The sequence below is a fragment of the Petaurus breviceps genome, unplaced genomic scaffold (assembly GCF_028583685.1).
Source record: "Petaurus breviceps papuanus isolate PSGF00001 unplaced genomic scaffold, PetGlider_PUasm1.0 90721, whole genome shotgun sequence".
Lineage (NCBI taxonomy): Eukaryota > Metazoa > Chordata > Mammalia > Diprotodontia > Petauridae > Petaurus > Petaurus breviceps.
Window position 1 is genome coordinate 4,790,831 of NW_027187322.1, and position 22,337 is coordinate 4,813,167.

General features: G+C 51.9%; 1 protein-coding gene across 1 annotated transcript in view; it reads left to right on the forward strand.

Annotated features, from left to right (window-relative positions):
• LRP5 (LDL receptor related protein 5) overlaps positions 1 to 22,337 on the forward strand; it is a 138,142-nt gene that overhangs the window by 113,362 nt on the left and 2,443 nt on the right. Inside the window, exons 10-21 of the mRNA XM_069066525.1 lie at positions 141 to 367; positions 1,713 to 1,897; positions 4,008 to 4,331; positions 5,373 to 5,572; positions 8,124 to 8,332; positions 9,220 to 9,410; positions 10,481 to 10,690; positions 11,979 to 12,104; positions 12,359 to 12,595; positions 14,940 to 15,050; positions 16,412 to 16,648; positions 17,562 to 17,701. Coding sequence (XP_068922626.1) covers positions 141 to 367; positions 1,713 to 1,897; positions 4,008 to 4,331; positions 5,373 to 5,572; positions 8,124 to 8,332; positions 9,220 to 9,410; positions 10,481 to 10,690; positions 11,979 to 12,104; positions 12,359 to 12,595; positions 14,940 to 15,050; positions 16,412 to 16,648; positions 17,562 to 17,701 — 2,397 coding nt within the window. The remainder of the gene's footprint in view (positions 1 to 140; positions 368 to 1,712; positions 1,898 to 4,007; positions 4,332 to 5,372; positions 5,573 to 8,123; positions 8,333 to 9,219; positions 9,411 to 10,480; positions 10,691 to 11,978; positions 12,105 to 12,358; positions 12,596 to 14,939; positions 15,051 to 16,411; positions 16,649 to 17,561; positions 17,702 to 22,337) is intronic.

Below are 22,337 nucleotides of genomic sequence, written 5' to 3' on the forward strand. Positions count from 1 at the left end.
CTCTCTCTCTCTCTCTCTCTCTCTCTCTCTCTCTCTCTCTCCTCTCTCCCCCACCCCCTCTCTGTCTCTCTCTTTCTCAATTCCATGGCTTATTCTGTGCTCATCCAGGAAGGCACTATTTTCTGTCTTTGACCTTGCAGACCATCAGTCGGGCCTACATGAACGGGAGCTCGGTGGAGCATGTGATTGAGTTTGGCCTGGATTACCCTGAGGGCATGGCCGTGGACTGGATGGGCAGAAACCTTTACTGGGCAGACACGGGCACCAACCGCATCGAGGTGGCCCGCCTGGATGGGCAGTACAGGCAGGTTCTGGTGTGGAAGGATCTTGACAACCCCAGGTCCTTGGCCCTGGACCCCACCAAAGGGTAAGAAGTGCCTGGAGTGGAACACCTAAGTGGTTACCACCGAGGCCGTGGGAGGCAGAGGGTTGGGGATTGTCTGGTCACCCATGTGATATCTGGGGCAGGAGGTGGGCAGACATCTGCTGTTCATGTGTTGAGAACAGTAACCATCCATTGAGACATAGTTAATCAGGGCTGGCCTTCTGGAGGAGGTGAATTTGGAACCAAGTGTGAGGGGTGTGATGGATATGGACTAACTGGCAAGGTCAGGGAGAGGCAGGGCGTGAACCAAAGTGCCGAGGCTGGAGATTGGAGGCCTCCTGTGGATGTGGTATTTGAAAGGGGAATGATGGAAGCTTTAGCTAAAGGCTTAGAGAGGAAATGCTCTTGGACTGACTTGTGGATGTGGCATTTCCCCAACAGAATGTAGGGTTCTGGAGGGCAGGGACTGCCTCTGCAGAGCTTAGCACAGAGTCTTAATGCCTGGTGAGTGGCTGGTGATGGGAAAGGTTTGGGGTCAGGAGAAGTCGGCCAAAAATCCTGTACTGTCATGGCCTCGCTGTGTGACACTGGGAGAGCCGGGTCACTGCCCTCAGCCTCAGTTTCTTCAGTTGTAAAATGGGGATATTATACTTACAATGATTCCTCATAGAGTTGTGTTGAGGATCAAATGAAATAGTATTTGTAAAGTGACTTGTAAATCTTTAAAAAATCTTTTTCGTTTTAATAATAAGAACTTGGCAAATGGTAACAAACTCAAACATGTCCTGATAAAAGAGCAGAACAGGAAGATTGCATATCAAGCTGGGAGTCTCTGTCTGAATGGCTCTTTTTAAGGACATAATAAACTGAATGTCAGTGGCTCCAGCACTGCTCCTTGTCAGTAGCCCTGTCCGCAATCTGAGCTGCTGGATTTGAACTCGGGTCTTCCTGACTCCAGAATCAGGGCTCTGTGCACTGGGGAACCCATTTTCTCCTCATTTCCAGTAGGGACAGAGCAGAGACTGAAGGAAAAAAAAGAGCATGAGATCCAGGGAAAGGCTGAGGAGTCTTCAAGTGTATTCAAGGACAAGCTTCAAAAAGCTGTCTCTGACCCACAACATTAAAGGCAGCTTTTCAAAATGCTGAAGGTCCCCCTATAGCCCAGGAATTGGGTTCTCTCTCTGTCTCTCTCTCTCTCTCTGTCTCTCTCTCTCTCTCTCTCTGTCTCTCTCTCTCTCTGTCCCTTTCCCTCTCTCCCTCTCCCCCCCTCCCTCTTTCTCTCATCTCTGTGTCTCTCTGTGTCTGTCTCTCCCCCCCTTCCCTCTCTTCCTCTTTTATCATTCATGCCCTTTTGAGGTCACTGATGTTCTTTGTGGTCCCATTGTAGGTACCTCTACTGGACAGAGTGGGGCGGTAAGCCCAGGATCGTCCGGGCTTACATGGACGGAACCAACAGCATCACTCTGGTAGACAAAGTGGGTCGCGCCAATGACCTGACCATTGACTACGCAGACCAGAGGCTCTATTGGACTGACCTGGACACCAACATGATTGAGTCTTCAAACATGCTGGGTACGAATATAGTTAAACTGTAAGCACTAACTCCTTGACAGGAGAGGGTGTGGTCCATGACGGCCATGACCAGTGTGGGAGGGCAGAGGGTCCTGAATCCACTCATGGTCTAGGCTTCCAAAAGTGAAACAGATATAAATAGCAGTGCAAGTCCTTCCTATGTCTTGGGTCAGTTCAATTCGACTAGCATTAATTGGACTGTGTGACACTCTGGGAGGCACTAATAAGGGAAGCAGTCATCCCTATCCTCAAAGAGCTTACATTCTACTGGAGAAAGGCAACTGATGAAATATAGGCAAAGGAAACTCCAGGGCAGTGTGGCACAGTGGGAAGAGACCTTGACTTCAGGGGATCTGGTTTCAAATCCTCTCTCATCTTGGGAAAGTCTCTTTCCCTCTCTTGGCCATGAGGTGGACAAGATGACCTTCCCCATCCCTGCCAGCTCTAAGGGGCATATTCCTACAATCTTCATTTCAAGAGGGAGAGGGTGCTAATAATTAGGGGGGGCAAGGAAGGTACGAATAGATGCAGAAAGAAAGACAACGCCTTTGTAAATCACCCTCCACGGCATTTCTCAACTCCCTTGCTTGGGAGCTGGGCTGGATGTAAACCTGATTCCAACGTGGATGCCATTGCCAAATGATGAAGCCTCAGAGACCCCTGAGAATGAGGACCAGTCCCGATTCAAGCTTTTGGCACAGTGGAGAACTGATCAGCCCTGCACAGGCCATGGAGGTTTTGCAGGGGTCAGATTTCTTTGAGGCTTGACCAGCACTTCCATTCATGCCTTCTTCCAGAAAAAGTAAAGAGGCAGCCACTGAAGCAAACAAAAACAACCCTTTTCTTTTTGTCTCAACTTTAAGAAGCATTTCTCTGGCACCATTCCCAAGAGATGCACGTTCCCTGGGAGCAGCCCTGGGCAGCAAGGAGATCCTGCCACCCTCTCCTTTGTCCTGCTGAGAGAATGGCTAAGGATGGCCTTGCTCACTTCCCAGATTGGGGATTACCTTGGTATGGGGCACTCCTGGGAGAGGAAACTGCTTTACCAGTTCAGGTCAGCCAATCACTGAGAGGCTAGGTGACTGTCCAGGATCACACAGGATCACTGCTGTGTATATCAGCAATGGCACTTGAACCCGGAGGCAAGCTCACCTCTCTGTATGCTGCTCTAGCCAGAGAGGAAATACATGAGACTTTCATGGCTCAGGCTCAGAATGGGTTCAGCTTAGACAGAAGAGACACCCTGTGGAGAGGATCAGATCCTCAAGGATCTGACCCCAGAGATCTGACCCTCTGGAATGTGACCTCAGAGATCTGACCCTCTGGAGGGTGACCCCAGAGATCTGATCCTCTGGAGCGTGACCTCAGAGATCTGACTCTGTGGAGGTAGACCCCAGAGGTCTGTCCTGAGATCTGCCTTCACGGTAGGATGCTAAGATTTAGAGGCAGGAGAGAGCCCTGAGGTCACCTGGACAGGTCACCTCCACTGTCCTGGGACTTTTACATCTCCAGAATGTATGGGGTGGGCTGGGTGGCCCCAAGGTCTGTGGCAGCTGGAATTCTTGGATGACATATTCCCACGGTCTGGCCCATGGCTCTCATTTTACAGATGAGGGAATTGAGTCATAGGGAGGGTAAGGACTTTGACGGGTCACTAGCTGGTGAGGAGCAGAGGACACATGGCTGGCCATGGCAGGTGGTCGTGTGTCCCCACCCAGGTCTCCTGCCAGCTCCCGTGTTCTTTGGGCTGCACGTTCACAGGTGAGGAAGGGAAGGCTGGGAGTGGGGCCTGGCTACCTAGCGGTGGAACCGGGCTCAGCCCTTATGTTTTTGACTTGTCCAGGGTCACATAGTATCTGAGACTGTGTCTGAGCTCAGGTCTTCCTGATTCCAAGTACAGTGCTTAACAATGATGACAACAGCAGCTCACACAGTAGCACTTATTCTGGGCCAGGATTTGCAGCCGTTCTGCTCTCCACCTCCAATGATGCAGAACCAGAGCCCATTTCTTTCTTGACCGCCTCTGACTGTGAGGGGTCTTTCCCTGTTTCCGTGTGCATTTCCTTCCTTCTGCTCCGACTGCTAACACAATGTCCATTTAAACCTTCAGGTCAAGAAAGGGTCATCATCGCCGATGACCTCCCGCACCCCTTCGGACTGACCCAGTATAGCGACTACATCTATTGGACCGACTGGAATCTCCACAGTATTGAGAGAGCTGATAAGGTTAATGGCAAAAACCGGACCCTGATTCAGGGCCATCTGGACTTTGTAATGGACATTCTGGTCTTCCACTCTTCCCGCCAGGATGGTCTGAACGACTGTGTACAGAACAATGGACACTGTGGACAGCTGTGCCTGGCCATCCCCAGTGGATACAGGTGTGGCTGTGCCACCCATTATACGCTGGATCCGAACCACAGAAACTGCAGCTGTATGTGCCTTGGAGCCCTTCCCTCCAGTCTCACCAAGGGTCACCCCGGGGCTGGGGGCTGGGAAGGGCATTGGCCTCCTGTCCACTGGAGGAGATTCTTGAGTTAACAAATGGGCTGAGCCATTCAGTTCAGTCATCCAGCACCTACTGTGTGCTGGGCACTGGGAAACACAAAAAGGAAGCAGTGCTTGCCTCAAAGAGCTTACATTTGATTTAATACAACATATGTTGGAAAAATGAACGCAAAGTGATTTTGGGAGAGGGAGTTGGGAAAGGCCACTTCTAGAAGGCGGGGCCTGAGCTTCCCCTTCCAGTATGGTGGCAGCCCATGCCAAGGCAGAAAGGCAGCAGGTGGGATTCCATGTACGCACACTATAATTATTGGGAGGTTCATCTTCGTAGATTGGAAGCTCCCTGGAGGCAGGCACTTCGTCTCGTTTCCCCCCATGTCCCAGAAGTCTCTTAACAAATATTGTCTGTCAAAGCCAGCCAAGCGGAATGAGAAACCATCTTGGACGACTTCTGGGAGATGGGCCTACTTGCTTCCTGAATTTTTTTATTCTGAAAGCTTCTAGGACCAGAACAAATCGAGACTGTTCCCCAGTGAGTCTTGGGGAGTGGGTTAGAATTGTGAAGAGGTGGCTGTTAACCCAAACAAGCCCATCCCACCCAGGGCTGTTGTTCGGCTCTCAGAGCCTGCCAAGCCTAGCGGGATGCCCAGAGTCCAGGCGGGGAATCCCAAGTAGTCTGGGTGTTACAGTGCCCGTTAGCTCACAGGCAGTCACAGCATCTCAGGGTGAAAAACAAGTCACCTGGTCCTGGAGCTGAGAATAGCAGCTTTTGGTCTGAATGGTGAGAGATGTCCTCTGACATCACTGGAGGTGGTATTGAGCACAAGGGGGTTTCTTCTTGGCGTCCGTGTCTTTTTTAATAAGCTGACGTGAGCTGGAACCTTGCCCATCATCCCCAGTGTGGCACAAGTGCCGCCAGCCTAGCTTTTCTCACTTTTCCCCGTTTCTCCCTTCTGACCCTGTCATTCAGCGCCCACCGCCTTCCTGCTGTTTAGTCAGAAATGCGCTATCAGCCGGATGATCCCGGACGACCAGCAAAGCCCGGACGTGGTCCTCCCCCTGCACGGCTTGCGCAACGTCAGAGCCATCGACTACGACCCGCTGGACAAGTTCATCTACTGGGTGGACGGGCGTCAGAACATTAAAAGGGCCAAAGATGATGGGACCCAGGCAAGTCTGCTTATCGGATCTGGGGGTGGTGTCCGGCATCAGCGCAGGCTTGCGCACCCGTCCTCCCAGGAGCCCCAACCCTGGCTTTGTGTAGTGAGGAGGACAAAGAGGGCGATGAGGCTGCTGCTAGCTGGCACTCATAAGGCCCTTTAGATCTGCAAAACGCTTTACGAATATTAACACATCTTATCCTCACAACAGCCCCAGGAAGCAGGTGCTATTGTTATCACCTCCATTTTGCAGATGGGGAAACTAAGGCAGATAGAGGTTAAGTGACTTGTCCAGGGTCATACAGCTAGTATGTGTCTGAGAGTGGGTTCAAGCTCAGGAGCTCCTGACTCCAGTCTAGCGCTCTGTGCCCTGTGGCGCCCCCTAGCGGCATCTGTAAACGTCAGACTATCATCCTGGCTTCTTTGGCCTTCTGGCTGCAGTGTGTACACACTACACAGTGTGTAGCACAGCCCTGAGACTAGTTATCCGTGGGTAACTAACCCATGCTTGACAGGCACTTGTCTTTGCGGTAACAGTACCCACCTTGAGACCCCTTCACCTGGTCCCAAACCCTAAGCCTCATTCGGCCTTTGCCTCTGCCATGATTGTGTGAATGGAGACCCTCTCATTTGGACTCTATTATGGGCAAGGGCATTCCAGGCTCTGGTCACACCTCTTCAGCACCAGACAGCAGAGAGCTCACAGGGGTCTCCATTGGTAGGGACCAGTTTGGGGCTCAGAGAGGATCTTTGCTCTGGGGCTTTGGAAGGCCAGAAGGTGCTCTGTTGGCTTGATGCTTCCCAGCAGACAAAGCCTGGGGGGGTAGATTGCCTGAAGATGCTGGAGGTGGCAAAGCTGCTTGGACAGGCTGGCTCCAGGCTGTGGCCAGCTTCACAGAGAGGCTTTAGGGGATTTCCAGGCATCATCAGAGCAGTTTGGGGAATTATCTTTTGAGTTTCACCCCAATCCTTAGCAATCATAAAAGTCTATAAGCGATTTTGCTTCATCAGGAGCACAGTCCTTCTCCTGTGGGTGGGGGATAATTACATAGTTGGGTGGAGTTCACAGTTACTGGGGAGGGAGGCATATTCTTTGTATGTCAAATAAGGTCCCTACTCAGAGATCTGGTCATATGTCTCAAATGTCCCCAAATCTGTGTCCTGCGTCCTTGCACCCTGCATCTATCAGCTCTCAGTCAGGGGGCAGCATGCTTTGTCATGAGTCCTTTGGAGTCATGGTTGGTCACTGAGTGGGTCGGAGTTCCAAAGTCTTTCAGAGTTGTTGAATGTTAGAGTATTGTTGTTGCAGAAATTATTGTCCTGGCCCTTTGTATCATCTCATATAAGTCTTCCCAGGCTTCTCTGAAAATCTTCAAATCATCATTTCGTTGAGCACAGGAGTAATCCATTGCATTCATAGCCCATAGTCTATTTTGCCATTCCCCGGTGGATGAGCACCTTATGGCAGCAGCAGGCTGCATCTGGAAGACCAGCTCTGACCCATATTGAATGTGTGACCCTGAGCAGGTCACTTATCCTGTCACTGTGCCCACAAACAGTGCTAATACTATAGGCAGTAGAGAAGGTGATGGTCTGCATTGATTGACAGTGTTCCCTTGTGAGGAAGTGTCTATGCCAATGAGATCAGTCACCCTCCGAAATATGGTGTGAGGGAGGCAATGTCTCCAAGCATGTGGATCCCAGCCTCGGGGTGTCTGCTCCCTGAAATTTGAGATGATGCAGAATGGAGGACACAGGCTGTCCTCGCAGAGCGTGTGGCAGGCATGCTGTGATTGGTTCCCGTCCACTCATTCCACGGTGAAGGAAAGGTTGGCAACTAGGCCCTGCTTGGCCAGGTCCCTGTGACAATAATAAAAGCAGTGCACATTTTGGTGATGCTTTAAGATTTGGAGATGGGGCTGAGGGTGGTGATGCAGGCCTGTGATCTCAGCTACCAGGGAGACAGAGGGCTGGTCACCTAAACCCAGGGGGCCTGAGCTGCAGTGGGCCATGCCGATGGGATGCCCACACTAAGGCTAGTGCCAATGTGATGGGCACCTGGGAGGTGGGGGCACCAGGTGGGTGGAAGGAAGTAAGGAGGATGTGACAGTTCTTTCTCTGCTTTATCCCCCTTGGTCCTCATAACAACTCTGAGCTGGGTGCTATTGTTATCTCCATTTTACAGGTGGAGACCCTGAGGCTGGGGGAGGTTAAATGCTTGGCCCATGGTCGCAAGACTAGTCAGTATCAGAAGCAGGGCTTGAAACCAGGCCAGCTGGCTAACTTGCCCTTCTGGGCTCCGCTCTCTCTTCGCTGGTCATTTTGCGTCCTTTGCCCAGTAGAGTACAAGCTCCCTGGGGTGAGACACACTTGAGATTCTGTCCTCAATCCCTACCACCTGTTGGGTGCTTACTTTTTCCTGAACTAAATAAGTCAACAAGCAATTATTAAATGCCAACCATATACACTTACCTGTCTTCAGAGCTCATGGAGCTCACAGTCGAGGACATACCCATTGAAATGGCTGACGCTCTGTGCTTCCTCCTGATTCTGTCTCGCAGCCGTTTGTCGTGACTTCTGCAAACCAAGGCCAGAATTCGGAAAAGCAGCCACATGATCTCAGCATCGACATTTACAGCCACACCCTTTACTGGACCTGTGAAGCCACCAACACCATCAACGTGCACCGGCTGAGTGGGGAGGCCATCGGTGTCGTGCTGCGTGGGGACCACGACAAGCCCAGAGCCATCGTGGTGAATGCCGAGCGCGGGTGAGGGACCGGCGGCTACAAGGGCATGGAGGGCAGAGAGCTAGAGTCAGAACACCAGGATTCCAGTCCTGGCTCATCCATTTCCTTTTGTCCCGAGGCAGCCTAGGGTAGCGGAGGGTGCTGAGTTCAAATACCCCCTTGGACGCTTCTCAGCCATGGAGCACATATCTTCCTCCTCTGCAAAGAAGGGAGAGCAATGCCACCCTTCCCAGGAGGGTGGTCTGTGTGCCAGGCTCGGGCAGGGCAATGTGTGTAAAGACACCCAAAAGCACCCTAGGAATGCCAGCTAAGGTTAGGAGGTGCTGTGCACGTGGGGAAACCGTTTCTTGCCCGCAAATCTTGATCTTCTCTTCCAGCTAACAATAAGGTCACTTCTGCTCATTATTGCTGGGAAGGTCAAATAAAATAATGCCTCTGAAGTACCCTGTAAGCCACGAGGCACTGGCCAGGTGCCCTCCACAGTGTCAGCTCTGTCTGCGGGCAGTGAGGCAGTGGCCCAGAGAGGATGCCGTCCTGCCTTTGGAGTCCCAACCCCACCTCTGGCACTTGCTACCTCACTATGTCACCATCCAAGCCCCCAGACTGAGTTACTGCCCTGTGACCTTGGGCATGTCATGTCTCCTTTGAGCTAGGTTTGCTCAAATAGGTAGAATTTGAACTCGGGACCCCTGACTACAGAGCTATTACTATTTAGATAGTCAAGTGGCCTTCAGAGATACCTTCTGGAATTCCAGAGATGAGGAATGACATTCCCTGCTCTCAGGAGACTTCTGGGTCACCCGGAAGCTCCAGATGAGTCTCCTGACCTTGTGCAGGCTGGCGTGGCTGGTGGGAAGACTCTGCCATTGGCCGCCCGCACTCACAGCCTCTGTGCCTGTCCTCGGCAGGTACTTGTACTTCACCAACATGCAGGACCGTGCTGCGAAGATTGAGCGGGCAGCCCTGGACGGCACCGAGCGGGAAGTGCTGTTCACCACTGGCCTCATCCGGCCAGTGGCCCTGGTTGCTGACAATGCACTAGGCAAACTCTTTTGGGTGGACGCGGACCTGAAACGCATCGAGAGCTGTGACTTGTCTGGTAAGCGCTCCTACGGCCCTGGGTGCACAGCAGCCCCGGCAGGTCAGGGCAGTCTCACACGGTGTGACGGCCATCTAGATGGCCTTCCATCCAGGGCCTGGCCTCTTCAGTGCAGGGGCATCTCAGCTTTGGGACAGATGACTGAGGGGGTGTCAAGCACTTGCCCACTGTCTTTTCAGAATTTAGGCTTAGAATAACAGTTGAGGGAACCCCCCAAAGGTTAGGGTCTGTGCCCATAAGGGTGACCAGCTCTACCCAAACCCCAAATTCCAGAACATTTCTAAGCAACTCTAGGGCTGCTTAAGGGCTGAGGGGACCTTGCCTGGGTGATGCTGAAGAAAAGACCCCTGGGTTCTTCTGGGATATTTCCAAGATAGTTTAGACGCTCTTAGGAGTTCAAAACTGGATGGCCCCTACTCTGTGGTCACTGAAAATTGGGGCAAGTTTCTCAAGCCTCGTGGTAAACGCTAGCCAGCCCGGTGACTACATCAGACACAGAGTCCCACTGCTCCTGCATAGTGCCCATCTGCCAGGGTTGTCATGGCAGTAAAATGAGACAATGTGTCCTTGCATTGCCGCCATCACTGTTTATCAGAGGCAATGAGATGGCCGACTCAGAAGCCTCCAGGTCCCACCTTTGGCAGACTCTCCTCCCACTATTATTATAATAATGATTCTTTTAAACTCACTTCCCCCTGGGGTAAAGGGGAAGCTGAGGGCGCTGACCACAGGAGGGCAGCCCATGGACAGCCTGTGTCTTTCAGCCCCACGTTAAGATCATGGGGCAGAATATGCACCCCCTGGGGACAGGCATTGCCTCACTTCTGTGCTTGTTTACCCAGCCCTTAAAAGAGGCCTCACCTAGCCCAGAATAAGTTCCTAGTAAAGGATTGTTGATTGACTGACTGAGGGCTGGTGTTCTCAGCTGCTTCTCTCCAGGCCCCGCCAGTCAGAGCTTCCCTGGCTGCCTTTCAGACCCACTGTTCAGGACCCGGGCACAGCCAAGCTGCAGCCCACCAGCCAGGGCTTGGTCCGCCGTCCCTCACCGCGTGACCTCTTGTCTCTTTCAGGCGCGAACCGGGTGACCCTGGAAGACTCCAACATCGTGCAACCCATGGGCCTGACGGTGCTAGGCAATCACCTGTACTGGATAGACCGCCAGCAGCAGATGATCGAGCGGGTGGAGAAGACCAGTGGTTACAAAAGGACGCGGATCCAGGGGCGGATCTCTCACCTCACGGGAATCCACGCTGTGGAGGAGCTCAACATGGAGGAGTTCGGTAGGTCGGCCCTGGCTCCAGGCCCCTCTTCTGGCCCTCCACGTCCAGCTGCGGCCCTCCGGCATCTGCCTTTGCCCAGAAGGATGCCATCCCTGTCAGGCGCTGGTGCCACGGGCTAGCCCCCTTTAAGGCCCAGCTCAGGGGTCGCCTCCTCCAGGAAGCCCACTGGATCCCCCCTCCTCTTCAGAGCGCTACTTTGTATCACTTTGTACTCTTCTCCCTGCCTTGTCTTCCTCTTAATAGGCCGCCTGTCATTTTGTTTCTTCTCTGTATGCCCCACCGTAGCACTGTGTCTCACTGTGACAATAGGCATTTGCTGGCTCAGGGGCATGGAATGGGATTTCCTTTCTGGAGCCTCAGTTTCTTCATCTGTAAAATGAGGACCTTGAGCGATGACCCTTCGGGCCATTGCCGATGGACGTCCTCTGGTCACTTGGCTCCTGCTCACCCCCAGAGGCAGCCGGTGGCCTGGGCAGGCCGCTCCCCCAGGCTGCCCAAGTGTCCACACCTAGACTGACAGCCGCCCTGCCCTGATTGTTGGGAGCCTGGAGTGACCAACGTGTGTAAAGGGCTTCATGAGCCTCACGGCGCCCCAGGAATGCTGGCCATTGCCAGTCTTACTCTCTCCCTCTTCTCCTATCTCAAACTGTAATAATGATATACGTTGTTGCTGTTTAGGTGTTCTTTAGTTACGTCCATCTCTGTGTGACCCCATTTGGTGTTTTCTTGGCAAGAATTCTGCAGTGGTTTGTCATCTCCTTCTCCAGCTCATTTAATAGGAAACTGAGGCAAACAGGGTTAAGTGACTTGCCCAGGGTCACACATCTAGGAAGTGTCTGAGGCTGGATTTGACCTGGGCAAGATTTGTCTTCCTGACTCTCTGCCCTGTGACGCCCCCTAGTGGCCCAATAATAGCATACCACCAACCCCATAAGAAACTGGGTCATGGACATCCTTGAGCAAAGCCGACTTCCAGGCTCAGCACTGAAACAGCAGCAGCAGGTGTTTGCAGAGTGCTTTCAACTTGTCACCTTACCGCAGCGCTGGGAGGGAGATGCTGTTATTTTCTCCATTGTATAGACCAGGAAGCTGCGGCTGGGTAGGTGACTTGGTCAGGGTCACACAGCTAGTCTGAAGCTTTGGTCTTCCTGATTCCGAGCCCAGCATTCTTGCCGCTGCACCCCCTCCCTGAGGAGCTCCCTGGAGACGCCCGTGTCGTCCAGGAGGGGCCGCCTGTGGTCAGGAAGGCTGCTCCTTGAGCACGTTTCTGTCTGCTTCCTTTGTGCAGCTGCTCATCCGTGTTCCCGAGACAACGGAGGCTGCTCGCACATCTGCATCGCCAAAGGCGACGGGACGCCAAGGTGCTCCTGCCCCGTCCATCTGGTGCTCTTACAGAATCTCCTGACATGTGGAGGTAGGTGCTGGGGTCGCTGGCCGGCTTCTGGAACCTTCCCTGCCTTGTCTCCGTATCCGGGGTGACGTCCAAATCAGGGGTCTTAGGAAGCGCCTGCAATATCCAGTCTGTGTGCGCAGATGTGTGCACACATGCATATACATGTGCACACGTTCCGTGTCACATACATAGTTATGTGCACAGTGGCCGCTCCAGAGAGATATGCATGAGACAGTGGCCGCCTGCCCATGGGCTTCCTCTGTGTCTTTTCCCAGAACCCCCCACGTGTTCCCCAGACCAGTTCACATGCTCCACGGGGGAGATTGACTGTATCCCGATGGCGTGGAGGTGTGACGGCTTCCCAGAGTGTGACGATCACAGCGATGAGGCCAACTGCCCAGTGTGCTCAGCCTCCCAGTTCCAGTGTGAGAAAGGCCAGTGCATTGACCTGCGCTGGCGGTGCAACGGGGAGATTGACTGCCAGGACAAGTCTGATGAGGTCGACTGTGATGGTACGAGGGCATCTTGGGATACCGGGGGCGGGGCGGGGGGGGCAGGGAGCCTCGGGACATTTCCCATGCCCAGTCTCTCAGAACCCAATCCACCAAGTCTTTTCTGAGCACCCACTGTGCACTAGGCATATGATAGGGACTGGGAACCCCACAATGAAAGGATACCTGCCCTCAGGAAGCTTCTATTCTTGCCAAGGAAGGAGGCACTGATGATTAGGGGCCTCAGGAATGGAGCAGAGGGCATGGCTCTTAAACTGAGCCTTGAAGGAATTCTGAGGAAGGAGGGCATGTCAGACTTGGGATAGCCAGAGAGCCTTACAAAGGCTTGGAGGTGGGAGATGGAATCTTGAATTCTGGAAATGACTGGAATGGAGAGTATATGAAAGGGGGAGTATAAGTGAAACATAAGTCTGAAAAGGTTAACTACAGGCAGGTTGTGGAGGACTGTCAATGCCAGGCAGTGTCCTCTGGGTCCTAGGCAGCCACTGAAGGCTCCTGAGCAGAAAAGCCACATGGTCAGGTTGCCCATGAATACTTACAGTTTGAGAAAGGTTCGGTTATATATTTTAAATGCTTGGAGAGGAATGACATCATTGCAGTTGAGTACAGCCAGGAGGGTCAGGAGAAGAGCCTTGGCACCTATCTCTTGCTTGTCACAGTGGGTATTGGCCACCAGCTGGTGACTTTCTTCCAGCCACAGCACTTGTTGACAATATCTGCTCGAGAAAGAGTATGTTGTGGGGTGGGTGAGAGCTGGCTGCTGAATCCAGAGGCCCTGGGGTCCAGTCCTGCTGTGATCCTGGACAGGACACTCAGTGCCTGGAAAACTGGGGCATCTGAGTTGGCACAGCAGAAGCCCATCTCCATTGGCAGATGCAATGTCCTCCCCAGAGACCAACACTGAGAAAGACACAGGTCTCATCCAAAAGGAAAAAATCTAAGGCAGGAATGGCTTGCAATCCATGTTGGTGGGGAGCTGCTCACCCCCCAAGGAATTCCAGATAAATTATTGTAACTCCTGTCCAAGCCCCCCCCCTCCCCCAGCATTTATCACTTGCTTCCCTGGTGAGATTTTTCAGAAACATGCCCCCCTCATGCCCCTCTTCCGTGATCCCCAACACATGAAAACAGACCCGGAGGTCCAGGAGCCTTGAGGGGGAAAGGGTGTGGCTGAGCTCAGAGCCTTTCATCCCCTCCGTTCCTTCATGGCCCAGGCTGGGCCGCAGAACATTTCCTCTGTGCCTCCTGCACTGCAATAATAGGATTTCTAGCCGTTTGTTTATCTGAACAAGGTGGGGCGAAGCAAGGGGTGGGCCATTCTGAGCTGCAGTTTTCTCATCAGGCGTCCCTGAGGCTCCTTTAAGCCTAACTCTGTCATCTTCAAGCCCACTCCAGAGGGCTCTGGAGAACACGGGCATTTCTGTAGCTCACAGGGCCCCTGCTGAGGCACCTGTCTTTAGAATGTAAAAATTGGGTCAAGAAGCTATAGTTTCCCTTAAAAAAACAAAAAAAACTAAACAAGACAGTTTTGTGTTGGTGAAAGGGCCTCTTTGGCTCACTGGCTGCACGCAGTGCAGGGGTTGCTCGGGCTGTCTTTGCACTCAAGAGTGGCTGACCTCAGACTCAGCCAGCCAGGCAGCGGGCTCTTGCCATCCGCGCTCTGGCTCATACAGCTTCAGTGTCTGGGAAGATGGCCAGGAGGAAGCCACTGAGCTCACTGGCCCCCTTGTCCCTGTTCCCTTTCATAGGAAAAGTAATTGAGGTTCTTGTTGATGTTCAGCCTGGTCAGCTTTGCCCAGAAGTCTCGTTATTGGCCAGAGTTTATATGATTAAGCAATTCATAGCCTTTTCCAAAGGGGCAAAGGGGTGTTCTGGGAGGATGAGCCCCTCTGGTGTGAGGGCTGCCCTGGTCAGGGCTGTCCTTTGGTGTCTGCTTTCACTGAACTCTGGCCTGTGGAACGCTCTTGGATGAAGACACAAAGAAGTGATCAAGTGGTGTCAGAGGAGAACCCACAGAGAGGCCACAAAGACAGAGAGGGAGTCTGGAGGAGAGGCTGATCAGTTTTGGCAGAGGCTGTTGGCTGTTGGGTCTGGCCGAGACCACCCTTTCCCCTTCTCCTGTGCACGTGTGGACTGTAAGCTGCATGAGGACATGGCCTGTGCCCACTGCAGACTCCCCCTACACTGAGTACAGGACCATGTGCATGCCCTCAGTGTTTAATAATGTCTCTTGCACGACTCACTAGCTGAGCATTTAAAGACCCTGAGGTGGTCAGGACAGAGGTTTGACTCCTCGGTAACAGGCAGGACTGACTGGTTCATCTTGGCTTTTCTTCCCAACCAGCCATCTGCCTGCCCAACCAGTTCCGCTGTGCCAGCGGCCAGTGTATCCTCATCAAGCAGCAGTGTGACTCCTTCCCAGACTGCATAGACGGCTCTGACGAGCTCTTGTGTGGTGAGTGGGCCTCAGGGCCGGGGGACCCTGCACTCAAGACCTGTTCTGACAGGGCTGCCTGTGTGACCTTTGCCAATGCCCTTACAATCTGCTGTAGTGCACATTTTAAGTGCCTACTAAGTGCTAAGCCCTGCTTAGCCTTAGCTATGCTAAGCCCTGGGGCATAAAAGAGAGTCCCTGCCCTCAAGGAGCTCCCAGTGTAGAGGGAGAAGCCAATGTTCAAGAGAGGGGTGAAAAGCAGAAGCGGGGGAGGGTGCTGGGTGCAGGACTAGATGGCAGAGCAGTGGTGGGGAGGGAGCAGCTGGACCCTGGGCCTGTGTACAGGGAGGCCTTGGGAAGCATTTTTTGCTTCACCTTGTAGCCCTCTCTGGTGAGTACCAGGGCTGGAGCTATCTCACTGGGGGTGAGTTTTTCCTGGGGCGTGGGGGGTTGGGAGACCAGGTAGGTGACTGGTGCTGCTGTCTGTAAACAGTGGGGTTGGAGTGAGGGCTCTGGTGACACGTCCCTCTGCCTCTCCGATAACTAAAGCCCCTTGCTGCCAGAGAAGAGGGCCCTAGCCAGGTCCAGGAGGGATCCTCCTCCCCAACCTGTGTTTTCTCTGGCTCAGGAAGCTGGTCCATACCCAGCTCTCTGCACCTCTAGGCCAAGTCTCTCAGGGAAGCCCATGGGTCCCAGCTGCCTTCCCTGTACCTGCCTGCAGCCAGCCGCAAAGGCTGGTATATAACCAATAGGGACTCTGGGTCTTTGGGAGAGGATGCCAAGGAGTGAACCTCTGGATTTTCTTTATGAAATGGATGATGTGTGGATGGTCGGATCCCAGAGGACAAGGCCTATCTCTCTTTGGTTAATGCATGTAGGTCTGCTGTCCCATGTATTTAGTGGGGATATTGTTTGTCAGGTATATTATAATGGGTGTGGATTGGACTGAGGGACCCTTCCCACTCTCAGATTCTGTGACTGGCTGATTCGATGAGATCTGGGCCTATGATTTCCTGGTCTGGATCCTGCCAATGCAGATGGGCACCAGTCTGGTAACTTGACAGACTTAGAGCACTGCCTGGGAGGGCTTGCCCAGTGGATGACCTGTCCAGGGGATTAGGGGTATGATTGGAATGCGGCTTTTCTTGGCTCCAAGGCCCCCTCTCCAGCTATCCCACTATAAGCCTCTCTGATGATGGGTTCATTGAAATGAATAAAATACAGAGGGACAAGTGCCTAAGCTGTCACTCCTCCTGTGGCCCAAATGGCCCAAACTCCAGACTTTCCATAGGACTGGGCCAGTGGCATTCCGTCTTTCCATACCCAAGATGATGCTATTGCTTTCCAAGTCCCGTCGACCGTTCCTCTCTTTCTCTTGGCAGAAATCACAAAGCCGCCTTCGGATGATGCGCCCTCCCATAGTAATGCCATCGGCCCTGTCATCGGGATCATTCTCTCCCTCTTTGTGATGGGAGGGATGTATTTTGTCTGCCAGCGTGTGGTGTGCCAGCGATACGCAGGGGCCAGTGGGCCGTTCCCCCACGAGTACGTCAGGGGCACTCCTCACGTCCCCCTCAATTTCATAGCCCCCGGCAGTTCTCAGCACGGCACCTTTACAGGTAGGGATGGGCAGATCCAATGAGAAGACACATATAAGATGATCTTTATACCTGAAACCTGCATATAGATCAGACGGGTGTTGGCTGGTGTTACTGTCAGTGCTGACACTAAGGCCAGCCCGCCTTCCCGTGGTCTGTAGATGGCGGCAGGGGCACGGTAACACCATTCTGTTTGATGTTGTGGGATACACGTGCAGTCCAGTGGTGATAATGGAGCCCAAAGAATGGCAGCAGGGTGAAGCCATCTATCCCATCTGCCACGGCACAGTGATTCCTAGAACATCCCCATGGGCGGTGCGGGGGCAGTGACCAGACTTGGAGTCTTGTCTTTTGTTCTGGGCAACATATTTTAGGAAGAGTGGTCAGGTGGAACGTGTCCAGAGGAAAGAGGATAGGATCGTGTGAAAGGCCTTGAGTTCATCCCATGTGAGAATCAGTTGAGGGATCTGGGATTAACTCTCTTCAGGTTTTCAGTGGGCTGTCATGTGGAAGAAGGATGGTTTGGCCTCAGAACTCAAAACTAAAAATAAGAGTAATGGGTAGAAATTGCAGACAGAGAAATGTAGGCTCAGTCTCAGGAAGAGAGCTGATGCAAGTAGGGCTGTGCAAATGGGGCGTGGGCCGGAGGCCTCAGAGGTTCCAAGGTACCACTCCTCTCCAACCCACTGAAGGCTGTCATGCCAAGGCTGGGTGACCTTGCTGCCAAGACCGTGGTTGGTCAGGATGGGCTGGCCTTGACCTTTGACAGCCCATCCAGCTGAGAGATTCTGGGCTTTCCAGGATCTCCTTGGTAATGCAGACCCTTGTCCTATCCCCTCTCTGGCAGCCAGGAAGCACAGGTCACTCCAGGGTGTGTATGTTCTAGGACTCGGGAGCTCCTTGGCTCACCTGCCTCCCCCTTGTCACTTTCTAGGCATCTCCTGCGGCAAGTCCATGATCAGCTCCATGAGCCTCATGGGGGGCAGCGGCGGCCTGCCTCTCTACGATCGGAACCATGTCACTGGGGCCTCGTCCAGCAGCTCCTCCAGCACTAAAGCCACTTTATACCCACAGGTGAGTGGGAGCAAGAGAGGAGGGAGGAGAGAAGAGGGAGAGCAGCAGAGGAGTTGGGCTGGTGGCCTCTTCTCACAGCCTCCCTGCCTCCCCTTCCCAGAAGGGACAGAGACAGAAGCCTGAGGCAGAGTGATTGGTGTATTAAGACAAAGCTTTTCCCCTTGAGTTCCTCTTTCTTTCCTTTCCTTTTCTTTCTTTGCCTTCCTTTTTTATGTTCCTCTGTATTTTCCTTCTTTTCTTCCTTCCTTTTGCTCGCTCAAAGCCGGGATGTGAACCCCAATCTTCTGACTTTTACATCCAGCCCTCTTTTCACTAAACAACACAACCTCCAATATTTCAATTCAATTCACAAACGTTCGTTAAATCTGTATCAGGTGCAGAGGATGGTGCTGAGGATATAATGACAAAGAAATGACTTAATCCCTGCTTTCCAGAAGCTTCTCCTTTGGTGGAGGTGGGGAGAGGGTGGGGAGGAATGCTGCATACAGTCTTTAAATAGATCATTTGAAGCCAGAGACTGCACTGGCAGTTAGGGTGCCCAGGGAACAAGCCTGGCTTTGTCAGGGTCATCCAGCCATTTATGGCAGGTCTGCCAAGCCCAGTGTGCTGTGCTACAGGAGAGACACACAGGAGGAGAAAAAATGACCCTCAGCACTGGGGAGACCAAAAGTATCCATATGCTGGACTCCTGGCCTCCAGCGCTGCCTCTGGCCACTGACTTGCTGTGGACCTGCACCCGGCCCTTTCTTCCCCTCCATCATACGGGATGTTCCCATGGAGGTCTCAGCTGGGATAGTCAATGACCCGGAAGTGGACATGGCATAGAAAGTGGCCTCGGATATTTGAACTCGGCCTCAGCTTCCCAGAGACAGAGAAGGCTTGGTCCCCAAACTGCTACCACTCTCCAAAGGAAGTAACCATTATGGACACAGTGGGTGAGATTTGGTCAGATCTAAAGAGCCCTTGTTGATGTTGGCTGGGAGGCTGATCTGATGGAAGCAGACATTGATGTAGATCTCGAATACGCCTGCCATATCACGGGCCACAGCTAAAGGGAAACGCCAGGACTGACTGGGGATGGCCTTTGTTCTCTCCTAGACCTTCTTCCACTCAAGTCCCCTACCCTCTAGTCCTGGCCTTTGCATCTCTTAATACAGCCGTCCAGACTCCAGTGGATGCTGAGGATTGTGGACCCAAAAAAGTTCCCTGAGTTCAGTCTCTCTGAGGCCTCCCTCCCAAGAGGAGTCAGCCTGTTGGAATTCACATCAACTCCTCTGGGCCAATGGAGACCATGGAGGACAGGCCTAAAGTCCTGGTCAGAAGCCAGTTAGATTTAGGATTTGTAATAATTTGTGGTTTTCCATCATTCTTGTCATCCTGTCCACCTCACACAATCCAAAGTTAGATTTGGGGAACCAGCATTCATTGGTGTAAGAAATCTGGGTAAGACAGTGATGCGACTCTGGTGTTTTATGATCTGTTGATTTAATGACCTAAAACATTCATTCTGATGAGCTGCAAAAGCACAGACCTCATCTAAGACACAAGGGAGGATGCTTCCTTTCAATCAGCAAGCATTTATTAAGTGCCTACTATATGCAGAACATTGTAGGAGGCCACATTTGCAGACTGGCTTTGAAAACCACAGATGGTCTGTCTTCTGATTAAATGAGGTGGTGTCTGTTAAGTGGAACTACAGGAATGTGGGTGACGTTTTGTGGTTCTGTTACTATTAAAACCTCTTCTGTGGGAAGAGCTGATGACGATGTTGCTCGGTCAGTCAGTAAGGACTCATGAAGTGCCTACTGTGTTCCAAACACTGTGCTAAGCTCAGGGAATATGAGCAAAGGCAAAAGCCTGTCCTTGTCCCCAAGGAGCTCTCAGTCCAGTTGGGGAGGACTACGTACAAACAAGTTACATCCAGGATAAATTGGAGAGAATCAACAGAGGGAAGACAGTGAGGCAAGGAAGCAGGACAGGTGTCTCCCACAAGTGGAGTTGTAGCTGAGGCTTGAAGCAAGCTAGGGAAACCCATAGGCAGAGACGAGTAGGCACAGGAAGACAACCATGAGATGGCCCCTGGCAGGGGGTGGAGGGTCCTGTGCCAGGCCAGACAGGGGTCAGTGCCTTGTGGGCGACTGTGGGATAAGAAGACAGTAAAGGTGAGGGGCAGGGGCTTGGGTTTTTCCCCACTTAATAGTATTTTATTTTTGCCAAATACACAAAATAATATTTTGAGGTCCAAATTTTTCTCCCTCTGTTCCCAAGACAGCAAGCAATCTGATATAGGTTATACATGTGTAGTCATGTTAAATGTATTTCCACATTCGTCATGTTGTGAAAGAAGAATCAGAACAAAGGGAAAAACCATGAGAAAGACAGAAAAAAGAGAAAAGAGTCTGCTTCCCTCTGCATTCAGCCTCTATGGTTCTTTCTCGGAAGGTGAATAGCATTTTCCATCATGAGTCTTTTGGAATTGTCTTGAATCGTTGTATTGCCGAGAAGAGCTAAGTCATTCACAAGTGATCATTGTTACAATGCTACTGTTACCATATACAATGTTCTCTGGGTTCTGCTCACTTCACTAGCATCAGTTCATGTGAGCCTTTCCAGGTTTTTCTGAAATCTGCCTGCTCATCCTTTCTTAATGCACAATAATATTCCATTACATTCATCTACCACAGCTTGTTCAACCATTCCCTAGTTGGTAGGCATCCCCTCAATTTTCAATTCTTTGCCACCACAAAAAAGAACTGCTATAAATATTTTTGGACATGTGGGTTCTTTTGCCTTTTTATGATGTCTTTGGGATGTAGACCTAGAAGTGGTATTGCTGGGTCAGAGGACATGCACTGTTTTATCGCCCTTTGGGCATAGTTCCAAATTGCTCTCCAGAATGGTTGGATCAGTACACAACTCCAACAACACATTAGTGTTCCACTTTTTTGAGGGAGCAGGTCTTGAAGTCTTTGAATGCCAGAGTATTTTTTTTTATAAGCAATTGGGGTTAAGTAACTTGCTCAAGGTTACACGGCCAGTTATTTCTGGGTGTGGTGCTAAGTATCTGAGCCCGGATTTGATCCCCAGGTCATCCCGACACTGGAGCAGGTGCTCTTACTCGCTGAGCCACCTGGCGGCCCCGAGAGTATTTTTTCTTTAATCCTGGAGGTTAGGGGAGCTATTGAAGTTGATTGAATGAGAGGGGTGTGTGTGACATGGAAACTGATGAGATCACCGAGTGAAAGAACATAGAAGGAGAAGAGAAGAAGGCTCTGGACACTCATCATTCGTGGGAGTAACCTAGAAGACCCAACAGAGGAGGGGTCAGATGGGCACGAGGAGAATCAGGAGAGAGTGGTATCCAGAAGACCTAGAAAGAAGAGAAGGTTGAGGAGGAGGGGCGTGTCAGCAGAGGCAAAGTTTGTAGAGAGGCCAAGAAGGATGAGGACTGCGAAGAACCCATTGGGTTTGGCAGCTAAGAGACTATTGGTAACGTGAGAGAGCGGTTTCACACGAATGATGAGGGCAGAGGGCACACTGTTGAGAGTTAAGAAGACAATGAGGAGAAAGGAAGAGTGGAATGTACCTCCTCCCCATTTTTGCCCTTTTCAATCCTGGGTTTTCTTCAAAGCTCAGCTCAAGTGCTCCCTTCTGCATGAAGCTATGGGCCACCCCTGCCTGCCTTCCCCCGCCCCCAGCCCCTAGAGCACTCTCCCTTCCTAAACCAACCCAAGTATTAGTGGCTTTTCAGTTATTTCCCATTTGGAGTTTTCTTGGTAAAGATACTGTGGTTCGCCATTTCCTTCTCCAGCTTATTTTACAGATGAGGAAACCGAGGCAAACAGGGTGAAGTGACTTGCCCAGGGTCACACAGCTAGTGAGTGTCTGAGGCCAGATTTGAACTCAGGAGGATGTCTTCCTGATTCCAAGTCTGGTACGCCATGTACTGTGGCATCACCTATAGTGTCCTTTCAGTCATGTTCAATTCTTCATGACCCCAGTGGGATTTTCTTGGCGGGGATACTGGAGTGGTTTGCCATTTCCTTCTCCAGTTCATTTTACAGTTGAAGAAATCGAGGCAAGCAGGGCTAAGTGACTTGTCCAAGGTCACACAGTTAGGAACTGAGTCTAGATTTGAACTCATGAAGATGAGTCTTCCTGAGTCCAGGCCCATGGCTCTATCCACCATACCACCTAGCTACCCGATAACGTAAGCATTTGAGGGCCATCTCTAGTCGTCCTGATCTCTATCTGGTCACTGGACCCAGATGGCTCCAGAGGAGAAAGTGAGGGTAAGTCCACTTCACTTGCATGTCACGGCACCACCTCCTGACATCATGATCCTCTTCCAGAATGAAGGACAAGTGATAACAACTTGAGTGTTTACTCTGTGATCACAACAACTTATGTCAATGTGTGCGTTGTTTCTTCAGAGAAGCGGGAGCTTTCTGAGGGCTCTGTCTTTGTGCCCTTAGTGCTCAGGCCATAGAATACTCGATACACAGAATAAATGCGCAGTGATTAGCTCAATCAGAATTCGGTTTAGAACCAGAAGAGACTTTGCAGTCATCTTTTACAGATGCAGAAACTGAGGCCAGAGAGTTTAGTGAGTGTCCCAAATGGGTCTGGGGAGGAA